Source organism: Eriocheir sinensis, chromosome 3, assembly GCF_024679095.1.
Source record: "Eriocheir sinensis breed Jianghai 21 chromosome 3, ASM2467909v1, whole genome shotgun sequence".
In the NCBI taxonomy this organism is placed as follows: domain Eukaryota; kingdom Metazoa; phylum Arthropoda; class Malacostraca; order Decapoda; family Varunidae; genus Eriocheir; species Eriocheir sinensis.
The window spans coordinates 9893909-9915844 of NC_066511.1; the positions used below are offsets into that span (position 1 = coordinate 9893909).

General features: G+C 41.1%; 1 protein-coding gene across 8 annotated transcripts in view; it reads left to right on the plus strand.

Moving 5' to 3' along the window:
* Nucleotides 1-21936, plus strand: part of LOC127004856 (WD repeat-containing protein 35-like) — a 93137-nt gene that overhangs the window by 63101 nt on the left and 8100 nt on the right. For 6 of the 8 annotated variants that reach the window (XM_050873036.1, XM_050873070.1, XM_050873051.1 and 3 more), the window contains 6 exons: nt 1062-1240; nt 2367-2570; nt 6362-6505; nt 9370-9565; nt 12039-12251; nt 18026-18143. In XM_050873036.1, the coding sequence (XP_050728993.1) occupies nt 1062-1240; nt 2367-2570; nt 6362-6505; nt 9370-9565; nt 12039-12251; nt 18026-18143 (1054 nt within the window). Of the gene's footprint in view, nt 1-1061; nt 1241-2366; nt 2571-6361; nt 6506-8529; nt 8805-9369; nt 9566-12038; nt 12252-18025; nt 18144-21936 lie in introns of those variants that run through there. The other 2 variants (XM_050873085.1, XM_050873090.1) reach the window with 2 other exon arrangements.

Here is a 21936-nt window from a genome sequence, read left to right on the forward strand (position 1 = left end):
CTGGCAACACAAGTGGAGTTAACTTTGCTCCATTATACACTTATAGTATCTTACTGGTAGGATTTCTGAGCTCAGTATTTTGTAAGATTTATTGACTTTGAGATTTGATTAATAAGAGGGGACCTGAGTAATAATCATCAATTTGCAACAAAATATAATTTGTAAATCACTTGTAAAATTTTGAACGCATTTTTCTCAAAATGTTACTTTTCAATTTTAGAGCTTTAGAGCAAAATCTATTTGACCAGTAACATTGGTTGAGCTTTTGCTTGAAAGAGCATGGAACATAGACTTTGTTTCAAAGTTATAGGGTTGTATACAAAAAATACTGTCGAAAATGGGGTTGCTAGGATCCTCGACATTGAGAGGTTTGTAACTTCAAAACCTGAACACATATAATATATGCTTTTAATATCACTATCTGCACTTCATGCTCTTTTCAATGAAACATCAAACAATATTACAGGTCTAATAGTCTTGGAGGAGTAGGGTTCCAGAAAGAGGGTTAAAAATTAGTAACAAAAACTAATTCTCAGCTCTAATTATGGTATTAAATTGACTGGTCTTCAATTCCAAGCTCTCAAAGTCATTATTTTCTGTTCCCTATCATGTGTTAAATTTTGGTTGAACTGATGCAATTGATAAAGTGGATGTCTTCCAAACCAGTCGCTCGTCTCAAACTGGAACCAGTATACCACGAACCAGACTAAATCTGTTCTCTCTTTTCTTGGAGGCCAGCAGTACATAATAATATACTATATTGCAATTATTTTTAAGTTGTACCAGGAATCATAATGATTAGATTTATAAAAAGGGGATATAACATGATTTATGGTTGGTAAACATAATAATAGGTAATAAAATTATGCTTCTTTTGGAAGTCTACCTGGTTTAATTTTTTAATATTGTGTTTCCAAGAAGCTTTATAAAGGTTCAGGCTTGAACTTTGAAGTCAGTAGAGGTTTCTAGATATTCTTTTAGCTTCGTTATGGCAAAATATTTCTCAATAACTTTATTTCGGTTAAGCTTAGGATGGTAATGATGAAATTCTTGTTCCAAAGGACCTTGAGATACGTGCTGTGTTGTTGGATGAAGTAATGAATGAACCAGAGTCTCCAACTATGGACCACTTGTTGACCTTGGAGGTGAAGAGTCTGCGAGACACTCGGGATTTGCTGGAGAAGGTGTCCATCAAAGATGCTGCAGCTTTCATTGATGAGAACCCTCACCCCAGACTTTGGTTTGTGGTGTATACAGTCCCACTCTTATGTGATAATGTGTTAACTCGCTTCTAAATGAAAATAAATCAACATTGTCAACTATACCTAATCTTTTTTTACTTCAGCACTCGGATTTACATAGCTAGTTTTACTGAGCCTTGGGCTGACATTGGATTCGTCATTGCACGCTAGTTCTTGTTATTTTGAGAAAATTGGATGTCAAGATGTCCAGAACTGGAATAGCACCAAAAATTGACAATAGATAAGATAGATGTGTCATATTCTTAACCCTCTCGCACACCAGTAAGTTTCATAAGTTTTCTTTCCAGTACCTCATTTGTTGAGAAGCATTTGTGGCGTATCTGTGTGCCTTGCATACACCTGCTTAGTATCCAGTTTACATCCCATACATGCTCATAAGTAGGCACATATTATATACCACTAGACTCGCAAGGAATTTATCTGTAAGGTGATTACATAAAAATTCCATTATATAGATAATTTAAGGCATTTTATGCAATGAAAATAAACATAAACCAAAAATAAATAATGTTCCCAACATCGTAGCTCAAAACTTTCTCATGAACATTTTATGTGCTACCCTTCATTTGAACCGTCTTTTTACAAACTTATTACCATTATCATTCCGAAATGTAAATTAGATCCTGAGAAAGTAATGGAAAACTGAAATCAGCATGCTCTCTCCGATGATGGAGTCACCCCTCAGCAACACGAGTTATCCTACGTACGGGAAACTCTCCACAGAAAATGGAGACAGTCAAAGACAGTGGGTGAACACCCTGCCTGATGCGCAAATACTGACTCATTTATCACTCGCTCGGCCTATCTATGGAAAGGACAAAGTTGCCAATTCCTTACTTTCATAAAACTTATGCTCATTTTTGACGCACCAAAAATTGATTCACTTTCACCAGAAACTTTATTTTCTTTGAATTTAAATAAGTTTTTTTGACGCACACAGGCGTCAAGTCATCTTTCGCATGAAGACATTTTGACGTACATGTGCGTCAAGTGTACAAGAGGGTTAAGTGCAGATAGGAGTTAGTTGGAATGTCCATGATTGGCAAGTTAGCAAAAATATAGAAAACAAAAGCTATTAAGTACAGTTAAAAATGTTCTTTTCAGGCGTTTACTAGCTGAAGCTGCTCTAGAGAAGCAAGATCTTAAAAATGCTGAGGCAGCTTTTGTCCGGTGCAAGGATTATCCTGGTATTCAGCTAGTAAAAAGGATTTCAAACATTCAAAATGAAGCTCTTAGAAAAGCAGAAGTGGCAGCATACTTCAAGGATTTTGATGAAGCAGAAAGGTTATACCTAGAAGTGGATCGCAGGTTAGTATTTTAGTGTAATAGATCATCATCACCTTAATAATAATGATCACCACCATCATCACTATTACTATCATCATTTTTGTTTATCTAACTCAGGAGGATAGGGACCACACTCAAGAAACAGAAATGGTGCTATTCGTTCAGAGGAGGAGGTATTACTTAGTGAAATAGTGCTCACTACCATTCGCACACCACTCAAGCTCATTTGACCCATACCTTGATTTTGCTTATCACTGACTTTGCATATCTCATAAACCATAAAGGTCTGAAGTAAACTGAATTTATTTCAAGATTGAATAGAAGTAAGGCTGTGCCAATGCCAATACTGATACTCATTATTCTCTCAGTCCTAATAATGAAATCAATACTCATCACTACCACCAAGGTATTAAATATTCATTCACATATCTATGACCACCAACAAGTAATTAACTGCACACTTGAGTAGTCATCACCACCACCAGTTGATAAAATTCATAAACATTCATGCAATCATATCACAACCACTATGTCATATGAACGTCATCCAGTTGTATCTCCACATCATCATAAGGAACATCACTCTGTCATAAGAATCATTGCATTTTATTGACACAACTACACTGTCTTGAATATATACATTACATGTCATCACTGTCATGGACTAAAAAAGAAGGTAGAATCAGAGTATAGTACAGTGAAGACTCAATACTCGAACGTCTTGGAAGTCGAACTTTTCAATACTCAAACGCAAAAGTTCGACTTGGTACTCGAAAAAATATCTGGTACTCAAACGTCCGCACACGTGGTTGTAAACAAAGGCTCCTGGCCTCTCCCTCCCTGCCGCCACCAGTTGTCCTGCCGCGGTTGTGAGAACAACATTCTCCTGCGTTCTGTCTGTGGTTTTTCATTTAGAAACTTACAATGGCACCAAACAGGCTTATTAGTGGTGAAAATAAGCCTAAAAGGAAGAATGTAGTGATGACCATTGAACGGAAAAAGGAGATTATTGATAAATACGAGAAAGGAGCAAGAATCACCGATCTTGCAGCTGAGTATTGTATGGCGAAATCTACAGTAGCCACCATACTGAAGAACAAGGAGGTCATTAAGTGAGCTGATGTGGCGATGGGTGTGAAAAAGCAACTTGAAGAAATGGAAAAATTGTTGATGGTGTGGATAAACAAAGGCAGATGGCTGGTGATTCTATGTCAGAGGGCATAATTTGTGCGAAGGCTAGGCAGCTCCATGGTGATCTTATTTGTGATACTACCTCTGACTCCAGTGAAGATTTTAAAGCTAGTAAGGGGTGGTTTGGGAATTTCAAGAAGAGAACTGGAATTCATTCTGTTGTGAGGCACGGCGAGGCCGCAAGTGTCGACAAAGTTGCCGCCGAGAAGTTTGTGCCTGAATTTAAGAAATTTGTGGATAAGGAGTGCTTAAGCCCACAACAGGTCTTTAATTGTGATGAGACAGGCCTGTATTGGAAAAAAATACCAAACAGGACCTATATAACAAAGGAAGAGAAGTGTTTGCCAGGACACAAGCCCATGAAAGACAGGCTAACCCTGCTTCTGTGCGCCAATGCTAGCGGCGACGGCAAAATTAAATCGCTGCTGGTGTACCATTCGGAAAACCCCAGGCCATTCAAGAAGAACGGTGTGCAAAAGAGCAAACTCAGTGTGATGTGGAGGGCAAACAAGAAAGCCTGGACAACCAGGCAGTTCTTCACAGAGTGGTTTGTGGAGGTGTTTGCACCTGCAGTAAAGACATACCTAATAGAGAAGAATCTACCACTCAAGGCCCTCCTGTTGATGGACAATGCCCCTGCACACCCTCCAGGTGTGGAAGAAGAATTGGGTAAGGGGTATAAATTCATCGAAGTGATGTTCCTCCCCCCCAACACCATGCCACTGATCCAACCCATGGACCAGAATGTCATCGCCAGCTCTAAGAAGCTGTACACAAAAGCACTATTTGAGAGGTGCTTTGAGGTGACTTCTGAAACAGAGCTCACTCTGAGGGAGTTTTGGAAGAATCATTTCAATATCCTCCACTGCCTAAGGCTTATTGATAAAGCCTGGGGTCAAATTTCTGTGAGGTCCTTGCAGTCTGCCTGGAAAAATCTGTGGCCGACCTGTGTGACAGCCAAGGATTTTGAGGGATTCGAGCCTTCAGTCCAGGAGTCTGCTGTGGTGGAGGACATTGTTTCTCTGGGGAGGGCCATAGGCATTGAGGTGGACAGTGATGATGTGGAGGAGGTGGTGCAAGCACATTCTGAAGACCTCACCACTGACGAGCTGCGTCAAATTCACCAGGAACAGCTGCAGGAGGTAACTGAGGAGCTGTCTTCAGGGGAGGAGGAGGGGAACAGCAAGGAAAGAGTCTCCACTGCAGAGATCAAGAAATATTTGCGGCAGTGGACAGAGTTGGGAAACTTTTTGGAGAGGTGCCACCCTGATATTGCTGCCGTACACAGAAACATAAACCAGTTTGATGAAAATTTGATGCAGCATTTCAGAGACATTTTGAAAAAAAGGCAAAGGCAGATCACATTAGACAGATTCTGATTGAAAAAGGAATCTCGTGAGAGTGCAAGTTTTAGTGAGCCACAGCCCTCCACTAGTGGGTTCACAGGAATCACGCCAGGAAACGAGTTACCAGACGGTGACTCGTCCTCCGATGAATAACCTCCCTCCTCCTCCCCACCCTTCTCCCCTCCTCTTCTACGTTATCCATCACCAGCCTTCACTTACGGTAAGTACAAATCAAAATTATAAAAAAATTTACATCGAAATTTTTGTAAACTTAAGGTTTTGCTAAGGTTAAAACGAATTACCTGATTTATAGGTATCGGTAGTCGAACTTTTTGATGCTCGAACAGCCATTTGGAACGAATTAAGTTCGAGTATTGAGTCTCCACTGTATTTGCATGTCTCTTGTGTAAAGCTGAGTGAGCAACATTGCCTGTTGTTTCTTGATCCTCTCAGTCTATGGGACAAAACAGTGTCAATCAATCAATTCATAAACTTTCTATGCCCTTTCTGGCATGAATTCTCAAAAGACTTATATAAACATGATGTCCCTACTACTGACACTGCCTGAAATTTTATTTTTGCTTCAGCCTTTCAACTTATATCTTTCCATCTTACTGAAAATATACTTACATATAACCTGTGTTTAATTAGGGTGACAGCTCTAAACCTTCAAACTGTCTCTGTATGGCATTTTATGCACCTCCATGTGTAGTGGTTAGCATGCCTAAGTAAGAATCTGCAGTCCTGGGTTCAAATCCCCGGCCTGGCCAGTTGGTGTGCAGCCCACCCAGCTGCTCATCCCTTCATCCCTGTGACATCCACAAAATATAAGTAGGCTAGGTAGAAATATGGCACATGTAGATAAACTTCACTCTAAAGTTCTCAACATTACTTCCATCAGGCCTTGAAGTGAGAGGTCTTGTTACACCTAATGCTGTTTATTCATATTCACTTACAACCTTCATCTATATTATAATTCAGGTGGCAGGTCAAACATTTTCAGAAAATAAGTAGAAAATTTCAATTTATGTCAGTATTATGATGGAGCTGTTTGGAGCATGTATTATATATTATAAGTTTATGGTTTGAAATTATTTTCCATAATTTCTAATTTTCCTCATTAAGCAAAATTATAAATAATTGAATTGCAATGATTTGATTAGGTAAGACTAATTGAAATCATTCTTAACTTTCAGGGGTTACAATACATTAAAAGTTGATTTTGTTTGTAGCTGTTAATCACTATAGAACTTTAAGTTCAATTCTTTGTAACAGGGATCTCGCTATCTCCCTTCGGCGCAAGTTGGGGGACTGGTTCAGAGTTGTGCAGCTCCTCAAGTCTGGTTCATTTGGAGACGATGTACAGATGGAAGAAGCCTTAAACAACATTGGACATTACTATGCTGATAGACACAAATGGTGGGTGTTTGCAACACATTTCTCCTTAATTCCATGGCTTTAAAATATGTAATAAGCTTATATGTACATTTTTTAATTATTTCTTATCATAACAGTTTCTTGTTGTGATAGATAAGAAAGTTGAAAATATTCCAGAGAATCATGCAACCACTATAGTCATAGAATGCAGATTTTTCTGTGTAATGGACTGTCCTACACATGTGAAGTCTTAAAGTAAAACAGTGTATTTTAAGGGAAGAAGAATGCATCCTCAGTACAGACATTGTGGTTTACAAACTCCAACTTGAACCTCTTGATAGGTTTCTTTTAGCAGGTAAAAGTTTCAGAACTAAGTACTGCACTAAAAATTAGACAAATGCAAGTAGTAAGACTTCTGTGAACACCACACCCTAACCTTCCTGTATTTTTTCATACAACAAATATAGATTAATAAAATAAGGTTCAAAAGGAAATGGTGAAAACTGGTTGACAAATAGGATAGTGAGTGAGTGGAACAAACTTAGTGGATATGTAATTGGTGCAAACTCCATTGAAAGTTTTGAATGGAAGTTGGACAGATTTATGAATGAGAAGGGAAGTTAATGAAACCTTTCTACATTTTTTTTAGCTGAAATGAAAGCAATTGTTATCAAATTTACTTGAGTGATATAAACTCGCCTTTTAAAGGAGTGATTGAGGCATATAGTGATATGATTGTTCCAAGGCCTGCAAGTGGGTCACCAGGGTGAGTCAACTTTTACAACCACTGATTATAGAGACAACATAATAGCACACACACCACTTTAACCCAGCTGAGTGGTCAAAGCTTTCATGACATCATGACTTAACCCTTTCCTTGCTTAGCGCTCGCAACGAGACTATCCCCTCAGGCGTGCTCGGGCACCCCAACGGGGGAAGGGGATCTCTTTTAACCGCTGTATCTCAAAAACTATTCATCACAGCTACAAAACAAAAACACCATTGGAAAGAGGAGGCCAAGATCTATAAGATTCAGTTATGTAAGCCTCTCCTGTGAATGTACAGGCACGTTCAGGGGGTGTTTTTTGCTGCGAGTGCGACTGGCGCTCGCAGTGAGCTTTTAGCACCACCAGCAAGTGTCGCTAGTGCTCGCTCTTTTAACCTCTGTATCTCAAAAACTATTCATCACAGTTAAAAAACAAAAACACCATTGGAAAGAGGAGGCCAAGATCTATAAGATTTGGTAATGTAATACTCCCCTGCGAATGTACAGGTATGTTCAGGGGGTGTTGCCTCTGAAGACGTACATTTACACATGCACGACGGTCAGCTGTAAGGCAACTACTGAGTAGATCTCTTGATGATGGGGTTCTGGCAGGGCAGTATTGCCAACTGCAAAATTTACAACTATTTGGTCAAAATATCAGTCATGTGATAGGTGAAGCTATGCAAAAATGCCGCTGTATTGGACAACAACATCCACCAGTTGCTCGTCCGTAGATTTTCCACGCTAGGCTGATATGATTTTCCATCAAATTTACTGGAAAACCCACTGAATTGGCAATGCTGTGGGGTGAGAAATAGTGTTGGAATGCTCTCATACGCGGCAAATTTGAGTGCGACTGGAGCTCGCAGCGAGCGTTTAGCACCACCGGCAAGTTACGCAATTGCTCGCTGCAAGCGTTTAGCAATGAAAGGGTTAATAAGACTTGCTGGCAAATCACAGCTGTTTACTCAAGAGTATACCAGTCAATCAAAATGCAACTGGCACTAAGTTAAAAGCTCACCCCTGCTATTAGGTACTTTTTTTATTTACATCAGCCTATGGCACTGGTAGGCTTTCTTGATTGTTGGCCACAGCCCATTATGGCACAGGCAAGTGTTTTTAGTGGTGCTATCTCTCTTTGCTCATGCTGCCCTAGTTTTGGCACCATGATTGTATACCCCAATCAATCAGTCAATCATGCTGCTCCCTGGAACTCATTTTTTATCCTTTTTTTTATTTTATTTTATTTATTTTTATTTTATTTATTTATTTATTTTTTTTTTTTCGTGTACGCCCGTAGCACCGGTAGGCTCTCTTGAGGGGCCTGGATGGAAGTCGGCCCTAGCCCGTCATGGCGCAGGCAAGTGTTTATAGTGGCGCCATCTTCTCTTGGCTCATGCTGCCCCCCGGAACTCCTTCTTGATTCACTTGGACGGTTTCCTCTAGAGTCCGGGTTGATGGGTGGTCTTCAGGACAGCATGTGGGTAGTTTTAAGTCACTCGGCGGTGACTGAAAAATCTGAGGTGGTAGCGTGGGGATTCGAACCCGCGTCGTCCATCACCCGGTGAATATGGGCTCAGCACGCTACCACTCAGCCACCGCCTACCCTATAGAGAGAGAATCTAGAATCCAGGTTGATAGGTGGTCTTCAGGACAGCATGTGGGTAGTCTGAGGCCAATTGGCGATGTCTGAAAATTGTCAGCTTGTAGTGGCGGGACTCAAACCTAGGTCTTCCAGGATGCTGTGCCTGCATGCTGACCACTTAGCCACCTCCTCCCCCTACTAAAAGTTCCTTATATATAAGGACTCTGCAGCAGACAGGATGCAGTACACATGAGGGGAGACAATTCATCACACTGTTTCTTGAAAGCCACAGCACTATGAGTTGAGGTGCAGGTTCAAAGACATTCAGTTATATGTCCAAGAGAGGAAAGCAGAAAATATTTTAATATGTCAGTTCTTTCACACTTAGTTATATTGCATTATGTGATTAGGTCATGTAGTTAGGTTAGGTCATTAAATTGTTCCTACACTTTATTTATTGCACTTTTTTTCAAGTTATTTTTAGAAGTGAATCCCTTATCACAAAGAAAAGTACATGATAGCAACTCTAATAAAAGATTATGCTTCATGTTTCAGGGATGAAGCTGTGAAGCAGTTTGAAGCTGCTCATAACCATGAAATGCTAAGTACATGCTACTATCAACTAGAAGATTTTGAATCTCTTGAATCTCTTGTCCGATCATTGCCAGACAATTCTACCCTTCTGCCATCCATAGCTGAAATGTTTACCAGTGTTGGAATGTCTCAACAAGCTGTTGCAGCTTATATGAAAGTGAGGATGCAGATATTGGTTTAGTAGATAATCCCACAGGAAAAGAAAAGTTGACATGAACATTGACTTGAACATGTCAACTTATGTGGTAGTTAATATTTAAGAGTTTGTGTCAATTTCTATCTATCTATATCTCTGACACCCTGCTCCCTCGCGGGAACTTCCCTCCAGGGGGTGGCTGCGGCAGAAGTGTCTCCATCTCTCCCTGTTCTGGCATTCCCTCTCAGCACACTCAATCCTGCTACTTACAACTCTCTTGTTCCAGTACTCACTCACCCTATTGATCCACTTCACAGATGGTCTTCCCCTGACACCTCCTCCCTCAGTCCTTCCCTCATCTTCACAAATTCATTCTCCCCCATTCTCATCACGTGTCCAAACCATCTCAACGCACCACGCTTGACCCACTCTGCCACTCCACTCCTTTTGCTGTTACACCCATACCAAACTGCTCATACATGCTCTCATTATTTTCTCCATCCCATCCTGAAACACCACATGCACCTCTTATGTAACTCATTTCCACTGCATGTATTCTCAATTGCTGTGCTACATTCCATGTCCACGTCTCTGATGCATATGACAGAGTTGGCAGGATAATACTGTTCCTTATTCCCCTCTTTACCTCTATGCTCACACTTCTTCCTTTCATAACTCTCTCCAGTGCACCTATACTACCTGTCTGCCCTTCATTGCTCTGTCCCTCATCTCACCTTCCATACTTTCATGCTTACATTAAACTGCCCCTAAATATTTAAACTCCGTCACCTCCTCCATTCTCTCCTCTCCTAACCTTATCCTACACTTCGTTGTACCCTCTGCTCTAACTCTGTATGGCTTTGCAAAATTAGTGACCTGTTCTCTCGCCCTCTCAAATACCATAACCTTACTCTTTCCAGCATTTACTCAATTTACTCATTTATTTTAATCAATATAGAATCAATAGTTTTTCCATCTCCAATTCCTTTAATTTTTCTTCATACTCATAGACTACTGCAGTGCTACCTCTCTCTCTTCTGTTCATATTAAAACTTATCCCTATGCTGTTAATATCACTGTTGTAGAAGGTTACCAGAATTTTGAGTCATCCTTTTCTCTCCTAAGCTGTGGAAGCCTTGCTTCTATCAATCTTTCTCTTTATATGACTTTGACTCTTTTATGAGGGAAATTTTTGTTTATAAATGGATGGTTCATATAAAGCTTTTAGGTCAGTTTTAGTGTACTTCAGTTGGCATACTCCATTCACTTAAGCTGGATCCCTCCCAGCAGTGGCCGGACCCCTTGCTAAGTAAATAAGGACACAACTGATTACCTGTTATCGGGTGGGGTGTCTGACGTCTCTGTTGCCCACCACACTTTTGTAGGTCCAGAAAATATTAATATTTCTTTGTTTAGTTCATTTGTTACAAACCTGAAGTAAATTTTGTTGAAATCTTTGAATTATGCAGTGATTGTAGAACTATAACTTGATTTTCAGAACTCGCTAGGGTAAATAAATTAATTATGGTGAGTGTAAATCAGAGTCATCATGTTTATACCACTTCTTACAAATCCTTCCTTGTCTCCTCTTTTATTGCCTTTTATCTAAAATCTGTAAGTACCGTTGAATACAGGAAGACTTTATTTACAAGAATGAATGTTTTATTTTAAAATTGATACTATAATTGCTGCAAATATTGATGATAAGTAATCAGTGGTAGAAACATCAAATATTATTCTCTAACTTATACTCACCATAATTACTTTGTTTTTTACCCTATTGAGTTTTGAAAATCGTGTTATAGTTGTACAATCCCTGCTTAATTTAATGTCAACAAAATTTCTCTTCTTTGTAACAGATGAGGTAATTAAATATAAATATTTGCTGAACCTAGTCTTGTGTGTTGGGTGATGGAGAAGTCAATCAGACTGCCAACAGCCAATCAACAGCATCCCTACTTAGTCAGCTATGAGCTAGGGATCCAGCTCAAGTGAATGGACTATAGAGGCTTAAATTTAATCCTTCTCATACCTGAGTTTTTTTTCTGAGTTACTGGGTGGCCCAAGGCCTACCCAGCCACTATAAACACTTGCTTATGCCTTATCAGGCCCCACCAAGAAAAACCTACCGGTGCCATAGGCAAAAACATAAAAAAGGTGGGGGTTACCTGGTTAACCATAATTAGGGAGAATAAAGGCAGCAGTGAAAGGGACTGGCCACCCTACTACATGTGTTTATGCTGAAGAGAGTACAGGACTCAACTTTTATCCTTACCTTAGTTAAGATATACATTGGATATTGAGGAAGTATGAGGCTTTTTTTAAATTGTAGTACACCACTTGCTTCACCATAAAGTGATGGTCTGATTTACTATATCCATATCTTTGAATGTACATTGCATGTACCATCCTTGAAAATATAGCTGATCTTAATTATTACAGTGTGAACAATATATTTTGAAGCTCATTTTCATTATTCAAACCTCTTTTTCAGTGCAATCAGATTAAGTCTGCAATAGATACTTGCGTTGCTTTGAATCAGTGGCATGAAGCTGTGGAACTTGCTAAGGAACATAATGTGACGGAGATTAGTGCCCTACTTGCTCGCTACGCTTCTCATCTCTTAGATAAAGGCAACCGTCTCCAGGCTATTGAATTATATCGCAAAGCAGACAAACTTCTTGATGCTGCAAAATTATTGTATCAGGTAAGTGTATGTATCTTTTATAGAGTTCTGTGAAATTTCAATAGTCTTTGATTCACTTTCTGCTTCATAGTTTATTGTGTCAGAGGTACTTCATTAGTCAGTAGGTCAAATTTGACTTTATGCCACTGTTCTCGACTACCAATACCAATATCGGAGTGAACAGTGCCTGCTTAATGGTACTGGTATGGCACCAAACATATTAGTACCAGTAACATAAAATGGAACTTGGGGGCAGAGACAAGCCCAAGGTGTCCGATTGAGGCACTCAACACCCAATGCCTGCAAATAGTCACCAATCATCAGGCAATGAGTGGTGAGCAAGGCCCACAGAGCAGGCTACTGAGCTAGTTATGCCTAGCCTCACCATGCCACATGCTCCAGCTCCTGGCTTGTTAGTATCAGTACTGGCACCGCTACTACCATCTGAAGTGCTGGTATCACCATTAGTGAAATTAGCATTTTACAGTGTTTTATTCATGTAAGGCATTATTGAGGCATAATGTCTGATATATGTAAAAAACAGGTTATGTAGGGTTGGGTATCAGTGGTGGGCACGGTTCTGCTAATCCGCTAACCGCTAATTAGCAAAGCTGACTTTTCCGTTAGCTGATTAGAGTTTTCGCTAACTTTGGATACAGTAGCGGATCAGTTAGCTTTCGCTAAGTGTAGTTCCTCCTCCGCTAACTTAAGTCCACGAAAAGATTCATTCAGGTTTGGTCTTGTTCGTTGTGGGCAGACAGCACCAGTTGAGCCACATGGCGCAATAATTCCAGGGCTTCCACTTTTGGGTAAATCATGCCTTAAAGTAGGGGAATTGAACAATTATTAGGGAAACTTTTTGGTATTTTAGGGTAATGCATCTTACATTTCCAACTTTTTGAACTCGGGATTTAATAACAAGAATTCAATATTTTTCCACCTCACAAGAAATAAACTTAATAAAAATAAGTGTCAATTATGGAAAAAGGTAAAAAAATGCATAAATTTGTAGGAAGTCATGGATAAAATATATGGATTTAGGATAAACTGGAGGCTTCTTTCTCTACTCTTCTTGTTGTTGCTTGTTGGGCTCTGTGTTCAGTTCAGTTGCGACATTGTCGCCATGTAGTCGCGTTCATTGTTGTTAGGGTTGGCGTTACCCCCCCCCCCCCCCAAAAAAAAAGGCCAATTTTTTAATATTTTTTTATTTTTTTATATTTTACATAAAATTTTGTTTTATATCCTATTGATAAATAAGGTCCATATGTGTACATGAAATAAAAAAAAGTAAAATCCATAAAGATCTTCCAAAAAAATATAAGTAACATCAAACAGGTTTTTTTTCTTCATCTTATTTGCTTGTGTTCTAGTTTTTGCTTTCACACACCTGACACATCATCACACAACCACCACGCTATGACACAGTTTCACCAAGCCAAACCATACTCGGATACTCCACATTACACTCAGCCATATCACACAGTCACACCACAAATCACACTTAAATTAACCCCTCAGTGACGCAAATGTTTTTCTTGGGTGATCTCCTATGACGCAGTCATCGAAAAATACACTTCGAAACTGAGAAAAGGTCATAAAAGATGATTTATAGAAATTTTTCTGGCGCACCCTGCTGTGAAATCCGTTTCTTTCTAGGTTGTCGCATTTGGCTGGAATTTCATGATTCTCAAAAAATTCCAACTTTTTACTGGTGCGACGTACAGAAAAAAAATATTGAGGAAAAGTTGCTTATTTTATTACAGTGGAGGTTGAAAAATATAGTTTATAATCTTTGACCTTGAAATTTACTGGCTACAGAGAGCCGAAGTTGTGGTAAAACTCAATAAATAATTTTGGTAAATTTTTGTAGTATTTTTTATTCTGGAATGAATCTTATTGAATAAAAGTTGTAGAAAATAATCCGTATAACTCAACTGTGAAATCAGTTTATGATTTGCTGTTCAATTTCCAGAGAGGTTTTTTTTTTTTTTTTTTTTTTTTTTTTTTACAACAAAGGAGACAGCTCAAGAGCACACAAAAAAAAAGAAACAATAATAAAAAAAAGCCCGCTGCTCGCTGCTCCTAAAAAAGACTCAGAAGAGGTGGCCGAAAGAGAGGTCAATTTCGGGAGGAGAGGTGTCCTGATACCCTTCTCTTGAAAGAGTTCAAGTCATAGGCAGGAGGAAATACAGATGAAGGAAGATTGTTCCAGAGTTTACCAGTGTGAGGGATGAAAGAGTGAAGATGCTGGTTAACTCTTGCATAAGGGGCTTGGACAGTATAGAGATGAGCATGGGTAGAAAGTTGTGTGCAGCGGGGCCGCAGGAGGGGGGGAGGCATGCAGTTAGCAAGTTCAGAAGAGCAGTCAGCGTGGAAATATCGATAGAAGATAGAAAGAGAGGCAACATCGCAACGGAATTTAAGAGGTAGAAGACTATCAGTAGGAGGAGGAGAGCTGATGAGACGAAGAGCCTTAGACTCCACTCTGTCCAGAAGAGCTGTGAGTGGAGCCCCACACGTGAGATGCATACTCCATATGAGGGCGGACAAGGCCCCTGTATATGGATAGCAACTGCGCAGGGGAGAAGAACTGGCGGAGACGATACAGAACGCCCAACCTCGAGGAAGCTGATTTAGCGAGAGAGATGTGAAATTTCCAGTTGAGATTTTGAGCTAAGGATAGACCGAGGATGTTTAGTGTTGAAGATGGTGATAGCTGAGTGTTGTCGAAGAATAGGGGGTAGGTGTTTGGAAGATTGTGTCGAGTTGATAGGTGGAGAAACTGAGTTTTTGAGGCATTGAAGGATACAAGGTTCCTTCTGCCCCAATCGGAAATGATAGCAAGGCCTGAGGTTAAGCATTCTGCAGCCTCCAGTCTGGAGTTGTGTACTTCCTGTTGTGATGGTCTTCTATTGAAAGAAGTTGAATAATGCAGAGTGGAGTCGTCGGCATATGAGTGGACAGGACAGTTTGTTATGGAAAGAAGATTATTGATGAATAACATGAAGAGAGTGGGTGATAGGACAGAGCCCTGTGGAACACCACTGTTGATAGGTTTAGGGGAAGAACAGTGACCGTCTACCACCGCAGAGATAGAACGGCTGGAAAGGAAACTAGAGATAAAGGAACAGAGAGAGGGATAGAATCCAAATGAGGGCAGTTTAGAAAGCAAAGACTTGTGCCAGACTCTATTGAAGGCTTTCGATATGTCTAGCGCAACAGAGAAAGTTTCACCAAAACAGCTAAGAGAGGACGACCAAGAGTCAATTAAGAGAGCAAGAAGATCGCCAGTAGAACGCCCCTTGCGGAACCCATACTGGCGATCAGATAGAAGGTTAGAAGTGGAAAGGTGCTTTTGAATCTTCCGGTTAAGGATAGATTCAAAAGCTTTAGATAGACAGGAAAGTAAAGCTATAGGGCGGTAGTTTGAGGGATTGGAACAGTCACCCTTCTTAGGCACAGGCTGTACAAAGGCATACTTCCAGCAGGAAGGAAAGGTAGATGTTGATAGGCAGAGACGAAAGAGTTTGACCAGGCAGTTAGTCAGCACGGAAGCACAGTTTTTAAGGACAATAGGAGGCACTCCATCAGGTCCATAAGCCTTCTGAGAGTTGAGGCCAGAGAGGGCATAGAAAACATTATTAGGAAGAATCTTAATAACAGGCATAAAGGAGTCAGAGGGGGGATGAGTGGGAGGAATATGCCCAGAATCGTCCAGGGTGGAGTTCTTACAGAAAGTTTGAGCGAAGAGTTTAGCCTTAGAGACAGATGAGACAGCAGTGCTGCCGTCAGGGTTAAGGAGAGGAGAGAAAGAGGAAGAAGTGAAATTGGAGGAGATATTTTTGGCTAGATCCCAGAAGTCACGGGAAGAATTAGAAGAAGCAAGGTGTTGACATTTTCTATTGATAAAAGAAGTTTTGGTAAGTCGGAGAATAGATTTGGCACGATTCCGGGCTGAAATGTAAAGGTCATAGTTAGCGGGAGTTCGAAGGCTCTGGAACCTTTTGTGAGCTGCCTCTCTATCTTTAATAGCATGAGAACAAGCATGATTAAACCAAGGCTTTTTAGCATGAGGAGTAGAGAAAGAACGTGGAATGTATGCCTCCATTCCAGAGACAATCACCTCTGAGATGCAGCTTCTCGTTTTCCGGCGCTGGCGTCATGCTTGTCGCCTGCGTTAGAAAAAATTATATGACGCCAGCGTCATAGTCGTTGCTAAAGGGTTAAGGCCATCTCAAATCGTGACTATACATCGCCGCTACAGCAAATTGTTTTGCACTACACCACTTCGTACACATGAAAAACTAGTGTTTTCTATTTCATCAACCTTTTCCATTAATTAAGAATAAGTCAGGGCTTAATCTTATACTTGCCAATGCCACACAGTTTGCAATAATAGTGTTACTGAAATCGACACAGCATTCCAAAATTAATATATCAGTAAAGACAGTAGCCACAAAGGGACCAACCTGCCAAAAAGCAGCAACACCAATCTCCAGTTCACTGTACACGACTGTCGAGTGGTGCGTGCCCGACCACACCTCGCGTTTCTCTCCCTGTCCAGTACGCGTACAGTACAAGTCAGTGGGCGGCCAGGCCCCTAACCCTAACGACCCGTGGGGAGCGTGTCCCTCCTGACAGACCCTTGGCATACCCCAGGTCAAAAAACCCTGGTCAAAGTGATAACACACACACACACAGGAAACAACACTACTTTTCTTCTCTCTGACTCTTAACTATAATTTATACTAAATATATATTAGGGTAATTACTAACCGCCCCAGGGTGCCCCGCTAAGCACAACAATTAAACAGTGTGATCCTCTCACTCACGACAAGGAGAGTGAGGAACTGAGGAGTGCTGAGTGACTGGTAGTCAAGCCTCACCCATTCATTTCCTGTACAGTACAAGTTAACAACCTGTATCAACAGGACCTAAACAAGCATCTATCCTTCAGATAACACTTCAAACTTCTTGGTTTACCCTTGACTACTTTTTAATTGCTTATTTAAATTGATTTAACATATAAATATGAGGAATAAACAAAAAAATAATAACCCCCCCCCAAAAAAAGCCCCCCCAAAACAAACAAAAACAAAAACAAAAACAATGAACTCAGGTTGTTTCCAACCCTGATTATTGTTGCCTTGTTCATCGTTGTTGACGTCATGGAAGGTGACCAGAGTGAGGATGTTTTTGTTCTGCCTGAGGATGCTGACCCTGTTAGGGAGTTGGCAGCAGCTGTGGGTGAGGTGGAGGACACTCTAGCTGATGGCCAGGAGTCCCAGAAGTTCCAGAACCTGCACCCTGCCTGGAGAAGTACTTCTTCCTTAAATCAAGAGATATGATGAACGCCAATGTCTTGCACTTCTGGTGTGTTATGTGCCAACCTAAGAAGACCATCATTAATGGATAGATGGGGTTCTAGACCCAAAATACTAAACTGAAGCTAAATCCATATAAAAAAGTTAGCGGTTAGCGTTAACTTCCACTAATTTCTTTATCAGCTTAGTGGTTTAGCGTAAGCGAGGCTAACTTTTTAGTTAGTGGATTACCAGTTAGCGAAGCTAACTTTTCAGTTAATGGGGCCCACCATTGTCAGGTATGACTGTACATCTTCAACTATCTCGTTTCTAGAATTTGTCTGTTTTGTATGTGCTTCACTTGGCTGATGTTTTATTCTCAGGATTACTGGAGGTAGTATAATGAACTATTGAAGTGTGAAAAACATCAGCACCATGCTAATATGATTCTAGACCTAGGGTTACACTTACCTTCTCAACATTTTTTTTAAGATTGGAGAAGAAGAAGGCAAGAAAAAAACACATCCTTTACGTGCCAAGAAACTGTATCTCCTGGCTGCTCGGCTGGTACAGGAGCACAACTCCAAGATGAAGAATACCATGAAGGAGGGTATGTAAAATATTAACATAACCACAATCAAATCTTGAGGTTTTGATAGTGGGATACATCTGTAATAGCATTACTAAATACCTCTAATTCTTGTGGTGCCTTCACTCCATTAAACCAACATACCGATTACAAAATCAATCAACTCATTTCCCCAAGAATTTTCACTTTTCCTGCACTGAAATGTTCCCAGTCAATTTCCCTGTAATAAAAAAAAATCACCCACTATCAACTGGAAATTTTCCCTCTGATTTTTTTCATCCACAAAAGCATAATCCTGGATATGTGTGTTTGTGTTTATCATATACATAAGGGATTTTGACTGTGATATCAGCTGTGACATCAGCAAGTTTGCCGATGACACAAAAATAGGAAGGCTAATCAGTTTAGACTATGATGCTGAGGTACTTCAGGAGCAACAAAATGGCCTGAAAGAGTGGGACTACAAATGGATGATGCAGTTCAACATGAATAAAGTTAATGCCCTAAGTGCCATAGCTAATGCAATTTGAGTCTTGGGGTCTATTTCAAGAAGCATAAGCAACTGGATCTCAGAAGTGATCCTTAAATTATATTTGGCACTGGTTAAGCCTCACCTGGATTATACTTCAGTTTTGGTGCCCCTCTTACAGGAAGGAGATATGTTCCCTTAAGGCGGGCGCCTGGGGGGTACCTCCTGGGCATACAGTACATCCTATGGCTTTGAAATCTTAGTATGGTGTTTGTTGGTGTAAATGTATGACATTCTGTGAATTAATTAATTCATTTATTTTTGACACCTGCTCCTAGGAGCTCCCACCAGGGGATGGCCACAGCAGAAGAGTTTCCATTTCTCTATCCAGACACTCTCTCCTTGCCTGCTCAGAGTTTCTCAAGGATCTTTCACCCTTCTCCCTGACATACTCCTGTACCCAATCTCTCCATTTCACTGAAGGTTGCCCTCTAATATTCCCTCCCTCTATCTCACTCACATACACCCTCCTGGTCATCTTACTCTCTTCTATTCGCTCCATGTGGCCAAACCACTTGAAAAGTCTGTCGCTTCACTTCTTCCACCACTCCACACTTCTTCCCTTCACCCACGTGACACATTCCATCCATTCTACTCACACCACATGCACTCCTCAAATAACTCATTTCCATTGCCTGCACTCTAGACCTCTGACTTTCATTCAAGGCCCATGTTTCGTTTGCATATGTGAGGGTTGGTACTATTATTGTATTTCTCAAATCCCTCTTTACCTCCATGCTCACACTTCTGCTATTCATGATATGTCCCAAAGACCCTACCACCTTTCTTCCTTGTAATGCCCTTTCCCTTGTCTCTCCTGTACCACCATGCTTACACATAACTGATCCAAGGTACTTAAACTCATTGACCTCCTCCATTTCTTCCCCATTCAAAATTATTTTGCATTCTTTTTCACATTCAATTCCCACTCTATATGGGCATACAAAATCCACAACCTCACTTCTACTCCGCTCACAAACCATCACTTTACTTTTGATGACATTTACTTTCAGCTTTCTCCTTTTACATATGAAGCGGTCATGGAGCGGTCACCCTTTTGGGCTGGTTTACACAGACACACAGACATGCATGGACTGCCAGCAGGACATAGAAACGTCATTGTCATAGTTTTTCTTTATTCCTATGATGTGGCATGGGACAAAGAATCCTCCATTTTGTATGCCGTACTTCGTCTCGTGAAACTGTAAGAAGTGCAGACATAAACAAATCTCACATCCCATTCTTTCTGGCTCTTTGCACCAAGCCTAAGTCATATATTGTTGCATTCATAGCTTAAACTATTCTTAAAGCTCTTATACATAGTATGTGAACACTACATGGCTTAACATTGCATCATGACAGAAATATTAGCAAAAGATACTGACCTCCAGTGCCACGGACTGAATCACCACTCCATATCGCACTCAACGAGTGTTCTATCTCCAATATATAAACAACAGACCCGCTGCCCGCATAACCCAAACAAACGAGTGTCAGCGGTTGTATGTAAGCGTTCTTAACGGCATTATGTTGTATTCTAATAGCACCATACAAGTTCATCCTTATAACATCATATAAATTCCTTACATATTAATATTTTACATAATAACAATGAGGTATAATGAGGTATATTGATACCACAGTTACGTGGCTCCCCTGATGGATAGATGGGCAAGCACACCTGAGCCTGGCATACTGGCCTAGAACACTGACCAGTGTAATACCACTGTAGTTATTGCAGTCCTGCTGACGTTTCCTTTTCCCTTTCCAGGGGTACCAGATTGCCATATGTCAGTCAAGACTGCATGTAACTCACAGATAATGGCCTCACCTACAATTTTGAACAGTTCCACACTGAAGTTATAGATACAAGCTGCCTCCTAATGTAGGCTTTTATTGATGGTTGGAGCAGTGTCCATCATTTGCAACCCAGCAGCTGGGAGCTGCCCACACTGAGGGTCTGCTAAAGTACTCAGCCCAACAAGCATTCTGACCATCTGTGTCTGAAACAAGTCAACCATCTGCTATTTATATAATGTTAACATGAGTAGGAGGCTCAGACCAGGGGTGGGTTTCATCAAAGTTCCCAAGTCCTTGGAAGTGTGCTCAAGGAGTCCCAAGCGTGCGAGAAACCTTGGGCATGTTTCATGAAAGCTCCCAAGCCTTGGAACTCTGCCTATCTCGCTCGCCGCCTTGGGAGGCCGTGCGGGGTCTCCCAAGCGCTCCCAAGGAAGGTTCCAAGCGTCTGACTGTAAACATGGCAGCCCGTGAACAACCCCGCCAGCACCGACCAAGGAATTTTCGCCCGAAAAGGGACATCTTTAACGAGTACGATGACACCGAGTTCAAGAAGAGGTACAGGGTGGATCGTGCTGGCCTGTTGTTCGTCACTGACTTGGTGCGACACGTGATTGGCAACAGGACTGAGAGGAGCCGTGCGGTCACAGGGGAGCTGAAAGTGGCGTTGACTCTGCGATATCTCGCCACCGGGAAAATGCAGCAGTGCAGCGCAGATGACTTTGGAATTTCCCGGGCCACAGTCAGCAGAATCATCACCCAGACCGTGGATGCTCTCGTGAAACAAGAGAATATGAGGCGGTTCATGGGCTTCCATTTAAACCGGGGGAGCAGCAGAGAATGAAGGCGGAGTTTGCCGAAATTGCTGGTTTTCCCGGTATGGTGGGTGCTGTTGATGGCACCCACGTAATAGTGGCCCCACATGAGCACGAAGAAGTGTACGTCAACCGCAAGAACTACCACAGCATCAATGTGCAAGTGTTATTTGATGCACAGTACAAGCTGTGGGCCATGGTGGCGAGGTGGCCAGGGTTTACTCACGACTCACTAAATGTTTGTTTACACCGTAGTGTCACTGAAGATGCAGACGGAACAAAAATACGTGCACATTTTCCTTACAATGAAGATACTATCGCTATATTTCAACTAAATATCAATTGTTTATATTTATAATTCCATAATTATACATAAGAAGTGTAATTAGGTTAATTGAAGACACATTAGACATCAAAGCGACGCGGAAGATTGGCAACGCTGGTTACTCCCAAGACCGCCCCCAATCCTACTTGGAAGTGCTTGTGGCGCGGTGATGAAACACGCCCAAGAAATTCTCCCAACTGCGCGTGACGTCACCACGCTTGGGAGAGCACTATGATGAAACCCACCCCAGACCTTCCTCAGGGCGCAGTAAGCAGATGGGAGGTCATTTGGATTGAAATGGCCCTTAAGGTCCTCAGACTCCTGGCGCCATATGCTCAAAAGGTGTGA